The sequence below is a fragment of the Myotis daubentonii genome, chromosome 8, assembly GCF_963259705.1.
Source record: "Myotis daubentonii chromosome 8, mMyoDau2.1, whole genome shotgun sequence".
Classification (NCBI taxonomy): domain Eukaryota; kingdom Metazoa; phylum Chordata; class Mammalia; order Chiroptera; family Vespertilionidae; genus Myotis; species Myotis daubentonii.
The window spans coordinates 26,383,275-26,403,302 of NC_081847.1; the positions used below are offsets into that span (position 1 = coordinate 26,383,275).

At 42.9% G+C, this 20,028-nt stretch overlaps 1 protein-coding gene across 8 annotated transcripts in view; it reads right to left on the reverse strand.

Annotated features, from left to right (window-relative positions):
• Window positions 1-20,028, reverse strand: part of PLCB4 (phospholipase C beta 4) — a 380,146-nt gene that overhangs the window by 84,955 nt on the left and 275,163 nt on the right. For all 8 annotated transcript variants that reach the window (XM_059705568.1, XM_059705565.1, XM_059705567.1 and 5 more), the window contains 2 exons: window positions 2,680-2,759; window positions 1,803-1,856 (listed from right to left, as the gene is read on the reverse strand). In XM_059705568.1, the coding sequence (XP_059561551.1) occupies window positions 1,803-1,856; window positions 2,680-2,759 (134 nt within the window). The remainder of the gene's footprint in view (window positions 1-1,802; window positions 1,857-2,679; window positions 2,760-20,028) is intronic.

The following is a 20,028-nucleotide window of genomic DNA, read 5'->3' on the forward strand; positions in this document are numbered from 1 at the left end:
GAGTAAGATATGTAAAAACCGATCAAACTTATATTTCTTTTCTTGACTCTGCTATCTATGTTCTCTGAGTTGGGACTTACTACTTCCATACTAATTTTAAATAAAAAGTCACTATATATTTGCAAGTAGCTGGAGAATGCTGAGATACATTAAAATAATTGTCCTGCTATCGCTCAAAAGAAGAAGGAGTTGTAAATAAAATAAGGGTCAGTGTACAGTGTCTTTGCCAATAACCATCAGTCAAGGATGCTCACAGGACTTTTTATAAACTGTATAGGAGGCATCACATTGACTTGGTAGTAAACTATTAAATAAAAATCAGGGAATCCTACATGTAGCTGTGTAAAGCCTACAACCAATGCTTGAGGCATATAACACTGTAAACCCTCAATAAAAGGTTAAGTAAAAGGAACGCTGTCCATGGTCTTTTTCTTTTTTTAAGAGAGAGTTCAAGGGAGATAGAGAATGGGAAGAGAGAGAGAGAGAGAGAGAGAGAGAGAGAGAGAGAGAAAACACACTCATTGGTTGCCTTCTGCACGAGCAGGACTGGGGCTGGGGCTAGAGCCTATAACCCAGGTACATGCCCTTGACTGGGAATCTAACCCTTGACACTTTGGTATTCAGGCCAACCAATGCTCTAACCACTTAGCAACACCAGCAAGGGCCCTGTCTATGGTCTCTTTGATGATTTGTATGCTTTTCATTTTCTCAATGATATTTCAGTTGTGTCACATGGATACTTTAGTTCATGACTGTTATAATAGATGCAATTAAGAAAAATGATGACCTCTAGGACAATTCTGTTTAATCTGAAAAGAATATGTTGAGAAAGTATGAAGATACTAGTACTCTCATAGTGATGCAGAACGGAAGCTTCCCAGCAGAACGAAGTGTCTGGGCAGAGGAAGGCCTAGAGGAGTCAGAAATGGCCAAGTGTGATCATCAGGCCACTGGGGAACATGCCTAACTGAAATGCTGTGCCGGTGGTGACTCCCCTGTAATTCTGGGTTTTACTTGTTGTTGTTGGTTGATTGGTTTCTTTGATAACATGGTGTCCAGAGAAGAAATACAAGTGAACCTGAGTCTGGAGATTCCTAGAAGAGCAGGTTGGTATCTGGGGAGCCTGTTTTGGTTGAAGGTTGGGGGCTTAGATTGATGTGTCCAAATATACTCCTGGCCTCACGTGCACAGCAGTGGTTCCGGGGCCAGCCCAACTTCTGGAATTTCCATGAGGTGCTTACCAAAATACCAGCCAAAATGATACCAGAGAGTTTCCACCCCTACCATCATAAGAGCTTCCAACTGAGCTTATGGTGGCAAGAAGACAGAGGCGCCCCCTGCCCTGGGCACCGGAGGACCTCTAGAATGAGAGGCACTATCCAGAGGCATCCCTTTCCTGAGACAAAGTCCATACTCTGCCACTGCAGGCGCACAATAAACACTTCTTTAATCTTAGCCTTTTGTTGCTAAAACTTACCTGAGGGCACACAGGTAAAATGCATTTAAATCTTAAAAACCCACCTATTTGAAGATTTTAAAAATTAATGCTACATTTCAGATGCTCTTGGACTTATCAAAGTGCAGTAGATGTTGCCATCTGGTTGGCGGAAAAAATGCAACTTTTTGTTCATAAAAGGATTTTTACAAACTGAACCTGGTGTTTGCTGAAGTGATTCAAGCTCAGCCTCCAGAATGTTTTTGAGTGAAAGCAGTGAATAAGTACTTGGAGGGCTCTCTCTTCGCTCTGGTGTGACGAGGGTGGACACAGGATACGGAAGGACACGCAGAAAGGAGAGACTTACCTCCTCACTGGAATTTTGCCATTTGTGTTGGTCATAAATGCCAATTTCATCCAGCTGGAAAACAACAGGACAGCGCTGTCTTAACGTTTCTTAGGAGGAACAGCTTCAGTCAGGATAAAAGCACTTTACAAGACCGCTCACTCAAACACAAGATTTACTTTGAAAACCAGAGACAATCATGCACTGCGACATGAATTTAGGGTTGTCTGATTTAGCAAATAAAAATAGGGGACTTGGAGTTAAATTTGAATTTCAGACAAACAACAAATGGTTCCTCACTATTAAGTATTGACCAAATGTGCATGGGACATACTTAAACTTAAAAATTTATTTGTTAAAATCTACCACTTGGTATCCCTCTGGGATTTGGATACAGTGAGTTGGGCTAAGGCCTGTTTTATGAATTTCAAAAATACCTCTGGATCCCTGATGGTGTGCTAAACAGCCCATGGGCTCAGCGGTGCTCTTGCAAGTGCTTCTCTTGGCCACGCTCCCCATTTCTCCGTCTCATGAAACAGAGGCTCAGGCCCCAGCAGCGCCCAACTATGGCCCCGGGCACGGGGAGCTATGTATCAGCACACTCAGTCTGGGGACACAGAAGCTAGTGCCCACAGCCCAGAGGACACTCGGGGCATCAACCATTCTGTTCATAGTTCTGGGGCTGTGGGTTTATCATGAACGCCCTGCCAGGTGGCATGATGAGTATAGGTGTGTATTGGTCAACTTCTTCTCCAAGGTCAGGAGCATGGGGGGGTTGGGGGTGTGGGGGGGCGAAGGCTAGTAAGACATTGCCTGGCCACATACGAAGCCCCATTTTCTACTCTGACCCTTTGCTTGATAACAGCCAAGAACAAAGAGGGAAGCAAATGAAACTCACTGTTTCTTGAGGCAGGTCATCGGACTGACGTTGTTGGCCCTGAAGTTGTGTATGATGGATCTCAGGCCGTCTACCCATTGCTGAAAGAAAAGGAAGTGTTCTTGGTGAATAAATCTGCTGAGCTAAGCATAGTTTTGATTAGATGGCCTGTATCCACTTTGTGCAATAATAACATACATTCTTCTTTTATCCGCTTCCTGCCACACAGCCATCTTCATTTTGCATGCTCATTTTTTAAATTAATGTATTAATTTTTAGAGAGAGAGGGAGGGAGGAAGAGATAAAGAGAGAGAACTATCTATTTGTTGTTTCACTTATTTTTTATGTACTCAATGGTTAATCCTTGTATGTGTCCTGATGGGGGATCGAACCCGCAACATTGGCATATTGGAACAACGTTCTAAGAAACTGAGCTACCTGGCCAGGGCCTGCTCATTTTTTATTCTTTAATAAACAGCTTTCACTCTTTCCGAAAAGATAAATGTGGCATCCACAGTGTCATTAAGCACCGGGTTGTCATGAGGTATGCTGCTCTCTGATTGACTTGTCAAGTCTTCTATTTGCAGTCTGTTTAAATATAAGCCCCTTTTCAATCACTGGCAAGCGTAACAATTTCTAAGCAACATTGCACAATACAAGATGACAATCTTTATTCCCATTCTAGACAAAGAATGCTTCAGGGGTTCATCAACTCTACTGTGTGGTACTATTTCATTCTAAGAGTTTGTTACAGTGCAGCCGGAGTTGCTCAGTGGTTAAGCATCAACTTATGAACCAGGAGGTCACGGTTCGATTCCTGGTCAGAGCACTTGCCCGGGTTGCGGGCTAGATCCCCAGTGGGAAGTGTGCAGGAGGCAGCCAATCAATGATTCTCTCTCATCACTGATGTTTCTCTCTCTCTCTCTCCCTCTCCCTTCCTCTCTGCAATCGATAAAAATATTTTCTTTTAAAATATTTTTCATATCTTACTGTCTGTATTTTTTAGCAAAGCCTTAAAAAGTAAACTATGTACTAAGTGCCTGGGTACCCACAGGAGGCAGCGATGCACTCACATAACTTCTGTCTAAGGGCTTGGACCTCAGCCTTAGTTCATAGCTATCACCTCATGGATCTAAAGGGAAAAATGAAGGAAGATTGTGCATGGCAGGCAGTGAAGGAATGTGGGTCTTTAAAGGACATTTTAATAGAAAAGGCTGGCCTGTAGGTTAAGGCCAACTCTGTCCTGGGGCCCATTAACTGTGCCAATGAATGCCAAACCAAGATGCTAACAAGAGTCCCACTCTCGGCAAAGTGCTTCATACCAAGTCAACACTGGAGGTGAAAAGAGAACTGGGCTCCCACACCAGCTGGTAGCTTACCTTTCTAGTCTGCCTGCTGAAGCTTTGTGCCGGGCAGGGGAATAGGTTGGAATAGATAGTGCTATGGATGGACATTCTTCCTGCTCCCTCCAGTATGGTAGCCACTAGCCACACATGCCTGTATAAATCTGAACTGAATAAAAATGAAATTCAGGGCCTCCACTGCACTTGTCCCACTTCAAGTGCTCAAAAGCCAACACTGGGCTAGTGCCTACCATATTGGACAGTGCAAATGCAGGACATTCCGATCACCACAGAAGGATCGACTGCACGTTTTGACACGTCAAATGATTTAGTCACTGTGAGGGCCAGAGGCCATGACTGAGTTCTGTGTGTGTGTGTGTGTGTGTGGTTTTAATTTTAATGGTGGTAAAATATACATAAAAGTTATCATTTCGACCATTTTTAAGTAAATAATTCAGTGGCATCCGTGATATACATTGTGGTGCAACCCTCTCCACATTCTATCTCCAGAACTCTTTTCACCTTGAAAATCTGAAACTCTGTCCTCTGCAGCCATTAAACAACAACTCCACATTTTCTTCTCCCCCTAGTCCGGGTAACCACCATTCTACTGTCTCTATGGATTTACCTCCTATAGGTGGAATCATATAGTATCTGTCTGTTTGTGATTGGCTTATGTCACTTAGCATAATGTCCCCAAGGTTCATCCATGAAGCACCCTTCCTTTTAAAGGCTGAGTATCATTCCATGGTATGTATATACCACATCTGGTTTATTCCCTCATTTTTCGGGCACTTGGGTTGTTTCCATCTGTTGGCCATTGCAAATAATACTGCTGTGAATGTGAACATAGGTGTACACATATCTCTTTAAGTTCTTGTTTTCAATTCTTTTGGATATATAGTCAGAAATGGACTTGCTGGGTTATGTGGCAATTCTATTTTTTATTTTTTGAGGGATCACCATACTATTTTCAATGGTAACCGTACCATCTAACAATCCCCATCACAAATGCACAAAGGTTTCAATTTCTCCACCTCCCCACTGACATTTGTAATGTTGTTCTGTTTTTATTTTTTTAAGAGTAGCTATTCCAAAGGATGTGAATCTGAGTTTTTGCTTTTCTCTTTGTGCTCCAATCATACCTAACGACTTTCTGAGGGAGGACTTAAGAGCTCTAAGAGGTAAATTTCCTTTCACACGTAGAAAAGGCCATTTTCTGAGGACTGTGAATAGCACTGAAAGCCTCAGAAAGCATGGTAAGTGAAGTCAGGATTCTGAGGCAGGAGGGAGAAATGAAATAGGAGCATTAAAGAAATGCCTCAATTATTTTCATCATCAGACTTCCCTTCCTCTGTCAGGCTAAATATGTGACTACAACTCCCCGGGGACTATCAAATATCCTGTTATTGGCCCAACAGACCGCAGGCTCATACAGAGTTTCCCAAGAGGAGACAGAAAAAGCACAAATAATTCGTTTGGCATTACTTGGGGAGCATTTTCTTAACCTGGAGGCTTGGTATGTGTTCCAAAACACAAAACAAAGTCCATGGTTTCCTAGGACAGAAAAGTGGATAATGTCTGAGACTGTTCACTGTTTTTTATTTTTTTTCCTGATTATTCTAATTTAGTTGTTTCTAGAAATAGATTGCAGAAATGTGAGGCTTTAAGGAGGCTTCAACAATTTCCACCCATCTTCTGAAAATACGGTGCTGTTGAAGAATTTTTTTTTTTAATAATTGATTTCAGAGAGGAAGGGAGAAGAAGAGTGGAACAGAAACATCAATGATGAGCAAGAATCATTGATTGGCTGCCTCATGCACGCCCCCTGCTGGGGATCGAACCTGCAACCTGGGCATGTGCCCTGACTCAGAACCAAACCGTGACCTCCTTGTTCATAGGTCGATGTTCAACCCCTGAGCCACACTGGCTGGGCAAGAATGTTGTTTATTGTGGTGGAAAGGTCCCTGAGAGTGACCTTTAGAGGTCATATCTCCAGTGACAGCACCCATGCTTCAGTTAGTAGGAAATGCCAGGAACCCTCACAAGTCCTAATGTGCCCTGGGAAGAGGGTTGCTGCTTCTTTATCTTCATGATGATGAAAGTGAGGTTAAGGGCCTGGCCCGAGGTGATGGAGCTGCTAGCTCGGGGCCCAGAGGCAATCAGAATGCTGTAGGCTGCCCTTCATACTGGGGATATTTTCACTCAATGTCTGTTCACATCTTTCTCCCTGTCAGGCCTTTTTTTTCTCTCTATTATCTTTCAGGTAATGTACACTTAGCATAGTCAGGCCAAATGGCCATAGGAAATATGGTAAGCATTTAACTTTTTGCTTTGTTTTGTGTTTAACATAAAATAGATGAAATGCCAGCAGGTGTCAGTAGAGCCTGAGAGTTTAGTTGGAAAGTTGTTTGAGGAGTAAACTAGATGCATATCCACTTCTTTGAAAGCTCCCAGATTAAGAGAAGAAAAAAAATAAAGTGACTCAGATGCACTGGCTCCGTGGTGACACACTCATAATATGATTCATATGACACTGGGTGGCTTCTCCCTGGTCCTCCATCCTGCGTGGGCACAGGCAGCCTGGATACTGGCGCCCAGCCCACCGGAACCATTCAGTTCTGGTGCCCGCATCGGCAGTTTCTGCACTTGTAATTGTTAGTTACTGTTACCTCATTGTAATATTTTCCAATTTTGTTTAAATTAACTTAAAGCCTACGTCAGCCATTCTAAGGAGAAGGAAAAAAGGCCCTTCAAAGGACTCCCGAGGGCCTGTGCTGGGCCACTTGGGTGTAAAAGAATGAGGGACAGGAACTGTCTCGCATTTGCCCCTGGGAACCTTTGGCCTCTCCCCTTGCACTCCTTAAACTTATTTTCATCATTTTCCAGGCAAATGGCTGGGCCACAGACTTACCTATGTCCTTTGCCCTCAGAACAGCAGGACTGTCATAGACAAAAAGAATCCCCTTCCCATTAAAATAAATGTATATAATGAGAGATAAAAAAAAAAAGCTAACCTGAAAAATATAAGAACTTACACAGTGTATAGATCTTAATTTTTTCCCTCTTAAAAACATTAGGTTTTTTTTTTTTTTTAAGGGTTATAAAGGCAATACTATGTCCCCTTACAGAAAAATGCAAAGCAAAAAAAAAAAAAAAAAAAAAGCATAAAGCAAAAAGTAAACATCACCCCAAATCCCATTAGCAAGTCCTCACTGAACTCGGTGGATAGGTTCTGCAACTTTAAGGGAAAGGACACCTAACAAAACCAGTTTTACCACAGGCTAATTGATACAAATAAGAGTTAAAGTCCCCACGGCATCTCATCAACATTATAACATGAGGACATTGAACAAAATGTCCTGTTATTCAAGGTCCTGCTGTACTGATATTAAGAGATAGCCACTGACATTTTGTCCGTCTAGTCTTGTTCTACACACAGAGATTTGTCCTTTTAAAATAACTATTATTATCATTATTATACAAGTCAGTACCACTTCAACTCAATCTTATCTCTAGATTTTGTTCCAGAAGCATTCTTTTTAGTCTTTAGTTAAAAAAGCATATTGTCAAAGCAAAAATAACACAGACCCCGTGACGCTCTCCAAGTTTGCTAAGTCATTTTCTCCAAAGGGAAAAACTCAGAAGCACCCTCCCTAACCTTTTAGTGTCTGGCCCTTTGTTTTCAATGGCGGCCTCTTAACTAAGTGCTCAAAAGTTAACTAGAGACTTGCCACTTAGGGGACATGCAGCATCAGAATCACCTGGGAATTATTAAAATGCCAATTATCAGGCTCCACCTATTAAATCTGTGTTAGGGCCTGGAACAGAAATCTGTGTTTAAATGAGCTTTGCAAGCGATTCGTTTGCAAATTCGCTAAAAGAAGCGCTGTTCTTACCATTTGCAACAGCATGGATGGACCTGGAGAGCATTATGCTAAGTGAATAAGCCAGTTGGAGAAAGATAAATATCACATGATCTCATTCATTTGTAGAATATAATGAACAACATAAACTGATGAACAAAAATAGATCCAGAGACATAGACATAGAAGCATCAAACAGGCAGTCAACCTCAGAGGGAAGGTGGGGAGGTGGGGGTGCGGGGGCGCGAGAAGATATCAACCAAAGGACTTGTATGCATGCATGCATATAAGCATAACCAATGGACACAGACAGTAGGGGGTGGCAAGGGCATGTACTGGGGAATGGGAGCGGCCAGGGAGAGGTCAATGGGGAAAAAGGAGACAAATGTAATACTTTCATCCCAGAAGCACTGGATCAGAATGTGCATTTAATAAGATCGCTGGTGATTCGTGTGCACCCTCCATTTGAGGAGCCCAGGTCTAGAAGATGGAGTCCCTCCAATTTGAAGCATCTCCTTTCATTGCCCACCTAGGAAGATCCAGGTCTGATTTCTCAGGAAGGTGAAGGTTTCCTACAGTGCCTTCAGTTGGAATATGCAATTCTAGTAAGGACCCACAGTTCCTGATTCGCTATTCGCTTTTGTTATGTCCCTCCCACCTATGCTGAACAAATCTGCATTCACTAGAATGGAATGCGTGACCTGCACATTTAGGGGACTGAAGTTGAACTGCTTGAATGTGAAAATAATGAATGGATGGGGCCATCTGCAATATTTTTTAAAAAATATATTTTATTGATTTTTTACAGAGAGGAAGGGAGAGGGATAGAGAGCTAGAAACATCGATCAGCTGCCTCCTGCACACCCCCCAATGGGATGTGCCCGCAACCAAGGTACATGCCCTTGACTGGAATCGAACCTGGGACCTTTCAGTCCCCAGGCCGACACTCTATCCACTGAGCCAAACGGGTCAGGGCGCCATCTGCAATATTTAGAACATAGGAACTTTTTGGCACCTAGAACTCATAAACCTTGATCCTTCCAAGGTTATTATTATTATTATTATTATTATTTGGTTTCTGTTTAAGTGTGGGTAAGAAAAAGTCAGGACATATTTCAATTGGCTATGCCTAGGATGCCTAATTGCTTTAACAATTAAATAGTTTTCATCTGCTCAAACAGTATAAACCAGAGACTTATAGAATTTGAAATATAGCCTTCGATCCATTTGAATTGAGTTCTGGTAAGACTGAAGGCCTTCAAGAAGGGAAATAAGACCTATTTCCATGAACTTGGGACAAACTATGAAACTTTCAAGTAAGATATCCAGTGTCTAAACACTGCAATAAGACAAGATTTGCAACATTTCACAAATCTCCAGGTGAATAGCATTTACTGGAATAACTACATCTTTATAGTAAACTAGAGGCCCGGTGCACAAATTCATGTACATTGAAAGTAAATTAGAAGAAATATTTTAGAGGTCAGGGAGGGACTGTGGGAGGTTAGTTCCAGGGCATGTCTGGCCTGTCTCGCCCAGTCCCCATTGGGGCCAATTGGGGCCGGCCAGCCGGGACCATAGGAGGTTGGCTGGCTGGCCGATGAGGGACCCTCAGGAGGGCTCCAGGGCATGTCTGGCCCATCTCACCCAGTCTGGATTGGCCGGACCCCAGCAGCAAGCTAACCTACCAGTTGTAGTGTCTGCCCCCTTGTGGTCAGTGTGCATTCATAGTGACTAGTCGAACGGTTGACCAATCGGTTGGACACTTAGCATAGTAGGCTTTTTTTATATATATAGACAGCTAGTTTTAGGAAGGCATTAAGCTTTTGCACTGAACTGTGAGCATTTGCCACTAAATATAGGCAGTGGCTCGAATTTTAGAGTAAAGGCACTGTAGGAAGCCCAGCTGGTATGGCTCAGTGGTTGAGAGTCTACCCATGAACCAAGAGGTCACTGGTTCAATTCCCAGTCAGGGCACATGCCCAGGTATCAGGATCAATCACCAGTGGAGGGATTGCAAGAGGCAGACAATTGATGATATTTCTCTCTCATCAATGTTTCTATCTATCCCTCTCCCTTCCTCTCTCTCTAAAAATCAATGAAAATTTTTTTTTTAAAAAAAGACACTATAGGGAGAACCCAAGATGTTTTCTCTTATAAGCCTATATAAGCAAAGTGAATGAAATCATTTCAGTTCAGTTAGGATAAGGTATTAGTTGATATTAAGTTGTTAATATTTAATTTTGAAGGGAGGCCAAAGGGAAGACACTTCCAGCTGGTGCAGTGTGAAAAGGAAACTGTGGACAGCACTCAGAGACAAGATTAGTAGTTCCCAGAGCCTGTTGTACATCAGAATCCCCTGTGGAGTTTAGAAGACATTTCAGAAGCCTGACTCCACCCCTGAAAATTCACATTAAAATATGAGAGTGGTTGGACCATCAATTTACTTTTTAGACACTGAAGATAATTCTAACATGAATCTATGACTGTGGACCTCTGAAGTAGACCACATACACTAAATTTAGTTTACCCCAGTATTTTTGAAACTCTAATGTGCATTTGGATCACCTGGGGATTATATTAAAGTGCTGATTCAGATGCAATAGGTCTAGTGTCTGCACTGGAGAGTCTGTCTTTTTTAAAATACATTTTTATTTATTTCAGAGAAGGAGGGAGAGGAAGAGAGAGATAGAAACATCAATGATGAGAGAAAATCATTGATCGGCCTCCTGCATGCCCCACATTGGGGATTGAGCCGACAATTTGGCCATGTGCCCTGATTGATCTGGAATCGAACCATGACCTCCTGCTTCATAGGTCGACACTCAACCACTGGGCCACATTGGCCGGGCCAGAGATTCTGTATTTTTTACAAGCTTTCAAGAGATGCCATGCAGGCATGTGGGCTTGTCTTTTGTGCCTTGTTCACGCAAGGGTAGCAGGGCTTGTGTGTTATTTCTAGACACTGCGTATCTTCAGTACTACTCAGAAGTCCACCAATGAAACAGCAGTTCTGCTCTTCACTATGCCAGCTATTCTCAAGTGGTTCCTGGATCAGCAGCATGAGCATCACACAGGAGTGTATTAGAAATACCAATTCCCAGGCCCCACCCCAAACCTACAGGATTGGACATTCTGGGGATGGCTCAGCAGCCTGCAATTGAACAGGCCCTCCAGGTGACTCTCCTGCAGCATTCACTGAGTTATGCTGGTACTCGAGCATCTGGCGCTAATCGGAGATAAAGATAATTGAAGAGGGTATAGAGGTAGCCACTGGAGAAAAGACTTGTCTGGTTTTGTTTTTAATCAATTTTATTGAGGTATAATTTATATATAATGAATGGGCCATGAGCTTTTGAGTCAAGCTTTTCATATACTCACTAACCACCCTTAGGGTGAGTAATACCAATTGAGACACATTAAATTTTAAATTTTCATTCCCCGTTTGGATTAAAATTCACACACACACACACACACACACACACACACACACACACACGCGCGCGCGCACATCATTGTTGTGTTAACCTATTTTAGAGAAAGTTCTAAGCATTATAAAAGCAATGCTGGCAGCCATTGGGAGGCTGGCTCAAAGGAAGTTCTGGAGCCACAGAAAACCCAGGAGCTGGTGATGTTGCAGGATCTCACCAGGCAGCAGGAGATGGCCCTGCAGAAGCCTGTTAGAGGTAACAGCTCCCCCTGTTTCAGGACAGGTAAGCGCAAAATCAGGCCAGGCCAGGACTGGGGCTTCCTGGGAGAACACTCACTCAATAATTTGGTACAGAAATAAGACAGAGGTCTCAGAACAAGACAGGTCTCAGGATAAGACGGAAGTCTCAAAACAAGAACTAGAGGACCCATTAAGAACACTAGTCACTTGCGCCAACAATGTGCAGCGATGAGGCCTGAGCACAAGGCTGGAGCTCACACCACAGCAGGAGTCCCTGGAGGCTGAGTGCCATCCTAGTGTCTCAGTCCCATGGCTTTTGGCCCAGGTCTGAGGCAGGGCCCAAGGATTCTAAAACCCCAGACGTCAAAGCAGGAGAGTGGAGATTTAGCCAGGACTTGACAACATACAGTACCATTTTGTCCTTTCATTTAGGATGCTACATCCATTCTAAAATTAAATGGGAGCAGATCTAGCAACAGACCAGTTTTTGCATCATGTTAGGAAGAAAATATAAAAACAACTTTTCTCTTTCATTTCAACTACCTTTTCATGGCTCTAGGCAGGAGAGAGAGAAGTGCAGGTAGAATGTCAGTCTCACAAGGTATCGTGTCAGTGTGGCAACCCCCTCATGGCCCTGGGACGGAAGGCAAACAGGCAGCAAATGACAGCGTTCACAGTGAGAACAGATCAGGCAAAGAAACCTGGAAGTCCCCATAACTGCTACTCCAGAAGAGCAAAGTGAGAGATACCATGATGAAGAATTTCACACATAATAAAGGAGCTAAGCATGCAACCCTAGACAAATCCAATTGTGAGACCCAGGATGAAACATTTAATTAAGGAGTGTATGATAATGAATGACCCACAGCAAGCTACACAAGCTCGTGATCAACAACGATAGGGATTTGGCAAAAAAAAGAAAAAGAAAAAAATGGGGAAAAAAAGAATAGCAATAAGAGACAAGCCCATAGTAATCTTAAAAGCTCTTGGGAAGTCAATAATAATTTTCATAAAATTTTAAAATCTGAAAGAGAGCAACTGGGACTTTTATTTTCTCTTGACATAGCCTGAGTGTCTTCCAGAAAATATCCACAGAGTAAAGCTAAAGAAGGTTAAAGAAGGAATGTAGTAAGCATCATTTGATTCTTAAATTACCTTCAGAGCATGGCAAATGAGTACTTGGGCAGGAAATAAGCTGCCATATATGAGTATGTGAGGCTGTGTTTCAAAGATAGATTTGGATGGGGCTGGATAATATTTATACTTTCCTAGTCAAAATTAGTTTAGTCACTCACAGACAGTCAAAACAGTCTGCCAGCCTGGCTGGTTATCTTGACAACACTGGGTAGTTATGTCAAAAAGGATTTCTAAATAGTTAGAAGAAAGGAGAGGACACTGTGCCTGTCATCACTCAGAAATGGAATGTCCAGTTCCCATACCAGATCTGTTTCTGTTCATTACTATTTCTAAGAGACAATTTTTGCACTGCCCAAGGCACATTTGGCAAGATACTCTGTAACTGTGTTCCATTGGACCTACAGAATCTTGTCCCAAATAACTACATCTCCTTCCAGATATCTACTCTGATCAGCATACTGTTGAAGGATGTGCCACCCAAAAATATGACTCTTGGACACAAGAATTATTTTCAGCTCAAGAATTATTTCAGGATTTCTGAATTCCTGAAATCCCTTAACTGCATAAAAACACAGCCTCCCTAAGAACTCAATTATCTGGCCCTTGGCTGGGTAGCTTAACTCAGTTGGTTAGAGCATCGTCCTATATGCCAAGGTTCAGGTTCAATCCCTGGTCAGGGCACATGTAAGAATCAGCCAATGAATACATCAATACTAGTAAGTGGAATAAAAAATGGATGTTTCTCTCTCTCTTTCCCTTCCTCTCTCTAAAATCAATTTTAAAAAACACACAAACTCAATTATCTTAAAATTCCATTCCCCACCACCACCCCTGGACCAACTTTAATCTTCTCTACTGGAAGATAAAAAGTTGGCACCACACCCAAACAGAAAATGACACAAAACTATCATATCTACTATCTCTTCTCTCATATCTACTATCTCGTCTCTCATATCTATCTCTTCTCCTAAAGGTCCATTAATCTTCCCTAAAAATCATTTGCTCTCCCATAAGTGGCCTTTTGCTCCTCTTTCCCCTACTAAGATGCTACATAAACTCAAATGGCACTGCTCCTTTGGGTAGTCAGTTCTTTCTGTAATGCCCCCATGCATGTAAAAAAAATGAGTTAAATTAATAAAAAATAATAAATTTTTATGCTTTTTCTCTTGTCTGCTGTCAGTTTATATTGCAGACCCAGCCGAAGGAATCATACACACAAAGGACATTCAGAATAAATTCATGCCTATGCTCACTAGTGCCTACTGACTTTAAATATGTGATGTTCTTTAGTGCCTCAGAGTTCACAGAGCAGCTCCATTTCTACAAATCCCAGAAATCATTCAAAAAGAAAATGAGGCATTTTGTTTACTTTACGTAACACTTATTTGGCATCCATTGAAAAACTCTAAAATAACTGAAGAAATTTAAGATCTTGAGAAAATCAAGAGCATCACCCTATGCCAGTCAGAAACCACCAGTTTTGTGAGGATTAATTTTTGGTCTCAACTGTCAAATTTGCAAAATCTTGGTGGATAAAACATGAATGAACAACCACTGAGTTGAAAGATATTCATGAAGTTGTTTCTTTAGCTGATGCCTGTGCTTATAATCCCTGAGGTCCCAATCCTCCTGACAATGCTGGCAAATTAAGTCATGCCGAAATGAACAGCATTTCCACACGCAGACAAATGCTACCTGCTGAGGCGCTGAGACAGATACAATCAATCAAGGGGCCAACTCCTGCCCAGGTAGCATCAACCTGTTTATTAGCTCAGGCACATCAATCTATATGTAATCCTATGAATTGAATAGGACTTAATGTGAGCTGCTAAAAAAGAATCTAAGCCACTGGGTTTGTTTCATTATCTAACTTTCCACCATTTATGGAAAAGTCCCCCCACTTTCCTGTGCGCCCCCAAAAAGGGAAGGGGGAGGGAAGGAAGAAATATGCAGCAGGAAAACAGAGACAATAAAAATAATGTTTATGGGGAAGATGATAAATGAATGCCTAGATTCCATTCTTTTGATCCATCTGGAAAAATACTGGGCTGAAGAATGCCTCCACGATGTCACTTGCTGACTTTTTCCTATACAATAGTCATTCTAAATGATTTTCATTTGTGTCCCTTCAATAGATCAAAATAAAAATGAATAAAGTTTGTGGAATATCTGACTAGCCTCCCCCACCGTCTGCTGAAGTTGATATGGAATAGTGACATTTCTCAGAGTGCTACCTACCATAGAGAAACCTATAAGCTTTCTGATCCTTATGTGACCAGGGAACCCCTTTAAATGTGGACTTTTTTTTTTTGAGGAATCCATTATGCTACCCATCAATTTAGAAAGTGCTGTTCTTCCCAAGTCTTACACCTCCCACAGATAACAATTTATCTATATAAAACCCTAATATGCAAATCAACTGAATGGCAGAATGACTGGTTGCTATGATGTACACTGACCACCAGGGGGCAGACGCTCAATGCAGGAGCTGCCCCCAGCCCACAGGCCCTGACAGGTGGCGGCAGTGGGGAGTGGGGCAGGAGAGCGGGTGGCAACAGGCCAAGACGGGTCCCAGTGGGTGGGGGCCTTCGATCACCCTGCTGCTTGCCCCACAGATTGGCCCTGATCACTGGCCAGGCCTAGGGGCCCTACCCATGCAAGAATTTCATGCACCGGGCCTCTAGTATTAAATATTTATCTTAAAAAGTATAGTCGGGTTGCACAATGTTATAGGTGGAAATGGCTGCCCCCCAACCTGAGAGTGGCAGCATAGGGTAGTGGTAGAATTCAGGATCTGGAGTAGATCCAAAGCCCAGGTTCAAAACACCAACTCTGCCACTTACTGGCTGTGTGACCTTGGACAAGTTACTCAACCTCTCTAGGCCAATTTCTTCCTCTGTAAAATGAGGATAATCATACCCATCCCATAAAATTGTTGTGAGACTTAAATGAGATAATACATGCCAAGTGTTTTGAGCAGGGTCTGCTATGCAATATAAACTAAAACAACAACAACAACAACAACAAAATCTTCATTGCTGCTGCTCTTGTTATTATGATTATTAGGGATCAGCAAACCTTTTCTTTAAAAATTTTTTTTAAATGTTTTTATTTATTTCAAAGGGAGGAAAGGAGGAGAGAGAGACAGAAACATCAATGATGAGGGAGAATTATTGATCAGCTGCCTCCTGCACATCCCCTACTGGGGATCAAGTCCGAAACCTTAGCATGTGCTCTGACAGAGAATCGAACCTTGACCTCCTGATTTTGGGGTTGACGCACAATCAACTGAGCCACACAGGCAGGGCAATAAACCTTTTCTATAAAGGACCAGGTAATAAACATTTCAGGCTCTGGAGGCCACATGTGGTTCTATGTTGGTCAGTTTTTATGTCTTATTTTGTTTTCACAACTCTTTCAAATATAAAAGCCATTCCTAGTTCACTGGTCATACAGAATCAGCTGAGGGCTGGTCTGGCCCATGAGCTGCAGTTTTCCAGCCCTTGATTGTAAGATTATTAAATTATTTGCTCCAGATCATAGTGCTTGGAGGCAACAGAGTGTCATCGCAGGTGAGGTGCCCCCCTTTTAAAATTATAACCCCAAGATTAGAAAGCATAAAAACAGGTGCAGGCCTACGTTACGCATATCATGTTCTCGATGGCAGTTTTTGCTAGCAGTAAAAACTGGCACTTTGTGGTACATGGAGAAGCAATTTAAAGCTAGTGACATTTTCCTCTCCCAGGGACCAAAAGGTGAAACCCAAACTTCATATTATGTTTCTGGTGCAATTAGAGTAATTTGTTTTGCATTCCCTTGGTGGAGTCATTTGATAACACTTGCAATTAGGGCAAATGAGCTGCTCTGGGCTGAGCCCAGAACCTAGTGTCTGCATAGGAAACCTGTCAAATTCATGAAACACAACAGTGAGAGGGTAAGACAGGCCCAGCAATGGAAACATGTCCGGGGTGAAGACCACAGCATCGTGAACAGAAGTGCCCAGGAGGCTGGAAGTGTTTTCCCAAGAAGCATGAGCTGGTAACACCAGAAAATCAACCTCAAAGGTTGTAGGGATTTATAATTACACTGAGCCCAAGGAAAAAAAAAATTAAAGACCAAGGAAATGCACACGAAGGAATTTTTTCAATTATAAAATACAGTATATTAAACTCTATAAACAGCATGAGCCTAACTGTGCATAAAATAAAATTGTATGTGCATTAAAAAAGACACATTAAGGTGGTTGGAGTTTGGGGGAAGCTTAATAGACACATTGCTAAATGGGCACAGGGCTTCCTTTAGACGAGGAACAGCATGTTTTTAGAACTAGGTAGAGGTGGTGGTTCTGCAACAGTGTGATTTACCAAATGGCACTGAACTGTTCATTTTAACATGGTTCATTATATGTTTGTGCATTTTACTTCAGTTAAAAAACACTTCAAAAATGTTTTTCACTTCAGTTAAAAAACACACAGAAGGAGGGGCAGTGCTCTCTAGAAGGGGTTTATGTTCTTCTTTTTCCTCCTCTGTACTTTCTGGAATGTAGAGGACGGACATGCTCCCCCGTGAGCAATACTCAATGTGCACTCGGAATACATCAATAAAGAGTAAAAATGCATGGTCCGTGCAAAAGCTGACGGTGACTTTGCCAGGATGCTCAGTGCTGCTGCAGGCCAGGGCGCCACGACATAGCTTCAGGCTTCTTTCTCGTTTTGATCCTCTCACTATTCCAAGGAACCCTCACTGGTGTTGACGACAAAACTCCCTGAAAACAACAGCTCCAGTTTCCTGAACATGCATTTTGACAAGGTGCTTTACTTTTAGGTAAGTCCAGTGCTAAGAAAAATTGCAGTTGAAATCCATATTCAAATACTTAAGTAGAGGGTTCCAAAGGAAAACAGATAGCTGCTTTCAGAATGCTAAGAGATGCAGAACACAGGGTTGTACAGACCAGGGATGTGCAGACCAGGGCAGGCCCCACAGACAAGCACTGAGGGCCCCCAGGTAGCCAGTGATCGCCTTTGCTCTGTATGATTCCCAGGAGGCCCCATGACATACACATTCCTCATAGGAAATATTTAAACAAATTCATTGTCCCTTCCCCTCTTGTCCCAAAGTAACCAGGTCCTCAAGTTCTTCTAACTGTATCATCATAATCCTAGGTAATGGAATTTAAAATCTGGTTTCTACCTTTACTTCGTCTCTAACCTCACCCAGAAACAACCTCTCTTGATTCCTCCCTGGGTAACTAGATGAAGCCAAGGACAACTAACTAATTTTCTTGTGTTTTGTCTCAGAACCTCTCAAACTTTAATGTGCAAAACAAGAACCTACGGATCTTGTTCAAGTGTAGATTCAGATTCAACAGGTGTGGGTAGGGCCTGAGACCCTGCACTTCTAGCAAGTCCCTGGTGATGATGAAGCTGCTGATCCAGACCACACTTTGAGAAGCAGTGCTCTCACCCACGTGTTATTAACTATACTAGAGGCCCGGTGCATGAATTCATGCATGGGTGGGGCTCCTCAGGGTGGCCTGTGGGGATCGGGCCGAAACCTGCAGTCCAACGGCGCCGGCAGCTCCTACCTGCCGCTCCCACTCATCCCAGCCCCACTGCGCCTGCTGTGGGCTCTCGCCCAATCAGTCCCGATTGGAAGAGGCTCACACTGCCATAGCAGCACTCACCAGCCATGAGTCCTGGGTCTGGCACCCTCCCAAGGTGAGTGGCCTGAGGGCTCGGGCTGAAACAGGCTCTATGACATCTCCTGAGGGGTCCAGAATTGTGAAAGGGCGCAGACCAGGCTAAGGGACCCCACCAGTGCATGATTGGGGAGAGGAGGGACCACAGGAGGGCTCCAGGGTGTGCCCGGCCCTGTCTCGCCCAGTCCCTATCGGGGCCAGCTGGCTGGGGAGGGACCACCGGAGGGCTCCAGGGAGTGTCTGGCCCATCTTGCTCAGTCCTGATCCGCTGGACTCCAGCAGCAAGCTCCTACCGGTTGGAACGTCTGCCTCCTGGTGGTCAGTGCATGTCATAGTGAGCAGTTGAGTGGCCTGAGCATATCATTAGCATATTATGCTTTGATTGGTTGAACAGTCGACCATTCACCAGACAACCGGACACTTAGCATATTAGGCTTTTATTTTATAAGATGTCAATCTTCTCAGAATGTAAAGATTGTGGTGCATCCCTCCCACACTGCAGGTCAGACCTCTTTTACCTCTCTAGAATCTTTAGGGCAGATTCCACAAGCATTGTGACTTGGCACTCAAAGCAGGCCACAATTTTAGCCTAATTTGCCAATTTCTCAAATGTTTAGTCTAGTCTTCTCTCTGGACCCAACACTGTGAGGTCAACATTCCTCTGCTTTCAAATCTCTGCGTGTCTCCTAACTCCCATCGGCACAGCCTTCTCTCTTCTGGTGGGCTGTGCACCATAGACATCACCATAATGTGACCAGCAGGCCCTCCTGCTCCTGGGTACAATGTCCTGCTTCTTTGATGGAAATATCTCCCTCCTTTCTCCAACCACAGAGCCTCCTATCCCAGTAGATGGGCAACTGGCCTGAGGGATGGTGATGGGACTCCCATTAGGCTAACCTGGGACTTTCATCAAGTGTCTTGTCAAAGCAAGTCCCATGTGCTCTCCTGGGCATTCAGAACTTTTTTTTGCAAAAAGATTCCTTAAGTCTTATAGGAAAAAGCAACATCAACAGACACTTGGTACAACTCCCTTCTTTTGCTATTGGGGGATTAAAAGGCCCATATAGTGAAAATGATTTGTCCAAGTTTAGAATTCATCAAAAAATAACTCTTGGATAAAGAACTAAAGGAAATTTAAAAAAGGAAGAAACAGGTATTTTGTTTAAAATCACAATGAGGTGAACACATTAAGTAGATATTAGCATTCATCCTAGTAAAGTGCATTCATACTCTATGCTGGCTGATCCACAGGCAGGCTTGTCATTTGGCACACAAGTATTTAAGAGACGAATATATCTATTAACCTTTTCACATCAGGAGATTTCATGTAAAAAATCCAGATCTCCAGTATCTCATGGAAAAAGCACTGCTACCACCAAGTTAGCAACCTGAGGTGCATGTTCACATAGCTGGAAAATTGGCTGTAAGTAAGTGGATGTTATTCTCCCTCTACCCTGGGCCACACACCTCCATGGTTATGTCTATGAGTATGGACACTCAACTCACTCAGTCTACACAGCCTCCTACTTGTATTCTCCTGTCACTTTTTCATATTCACATCATCTACCTGTAGGCATCTGAGTTCCCAACTTCTGGTCTAAAGGAATGACAGCTTTTGGTGCTACAAAGATAAAGAAATAATTTCAGAATTCAGAG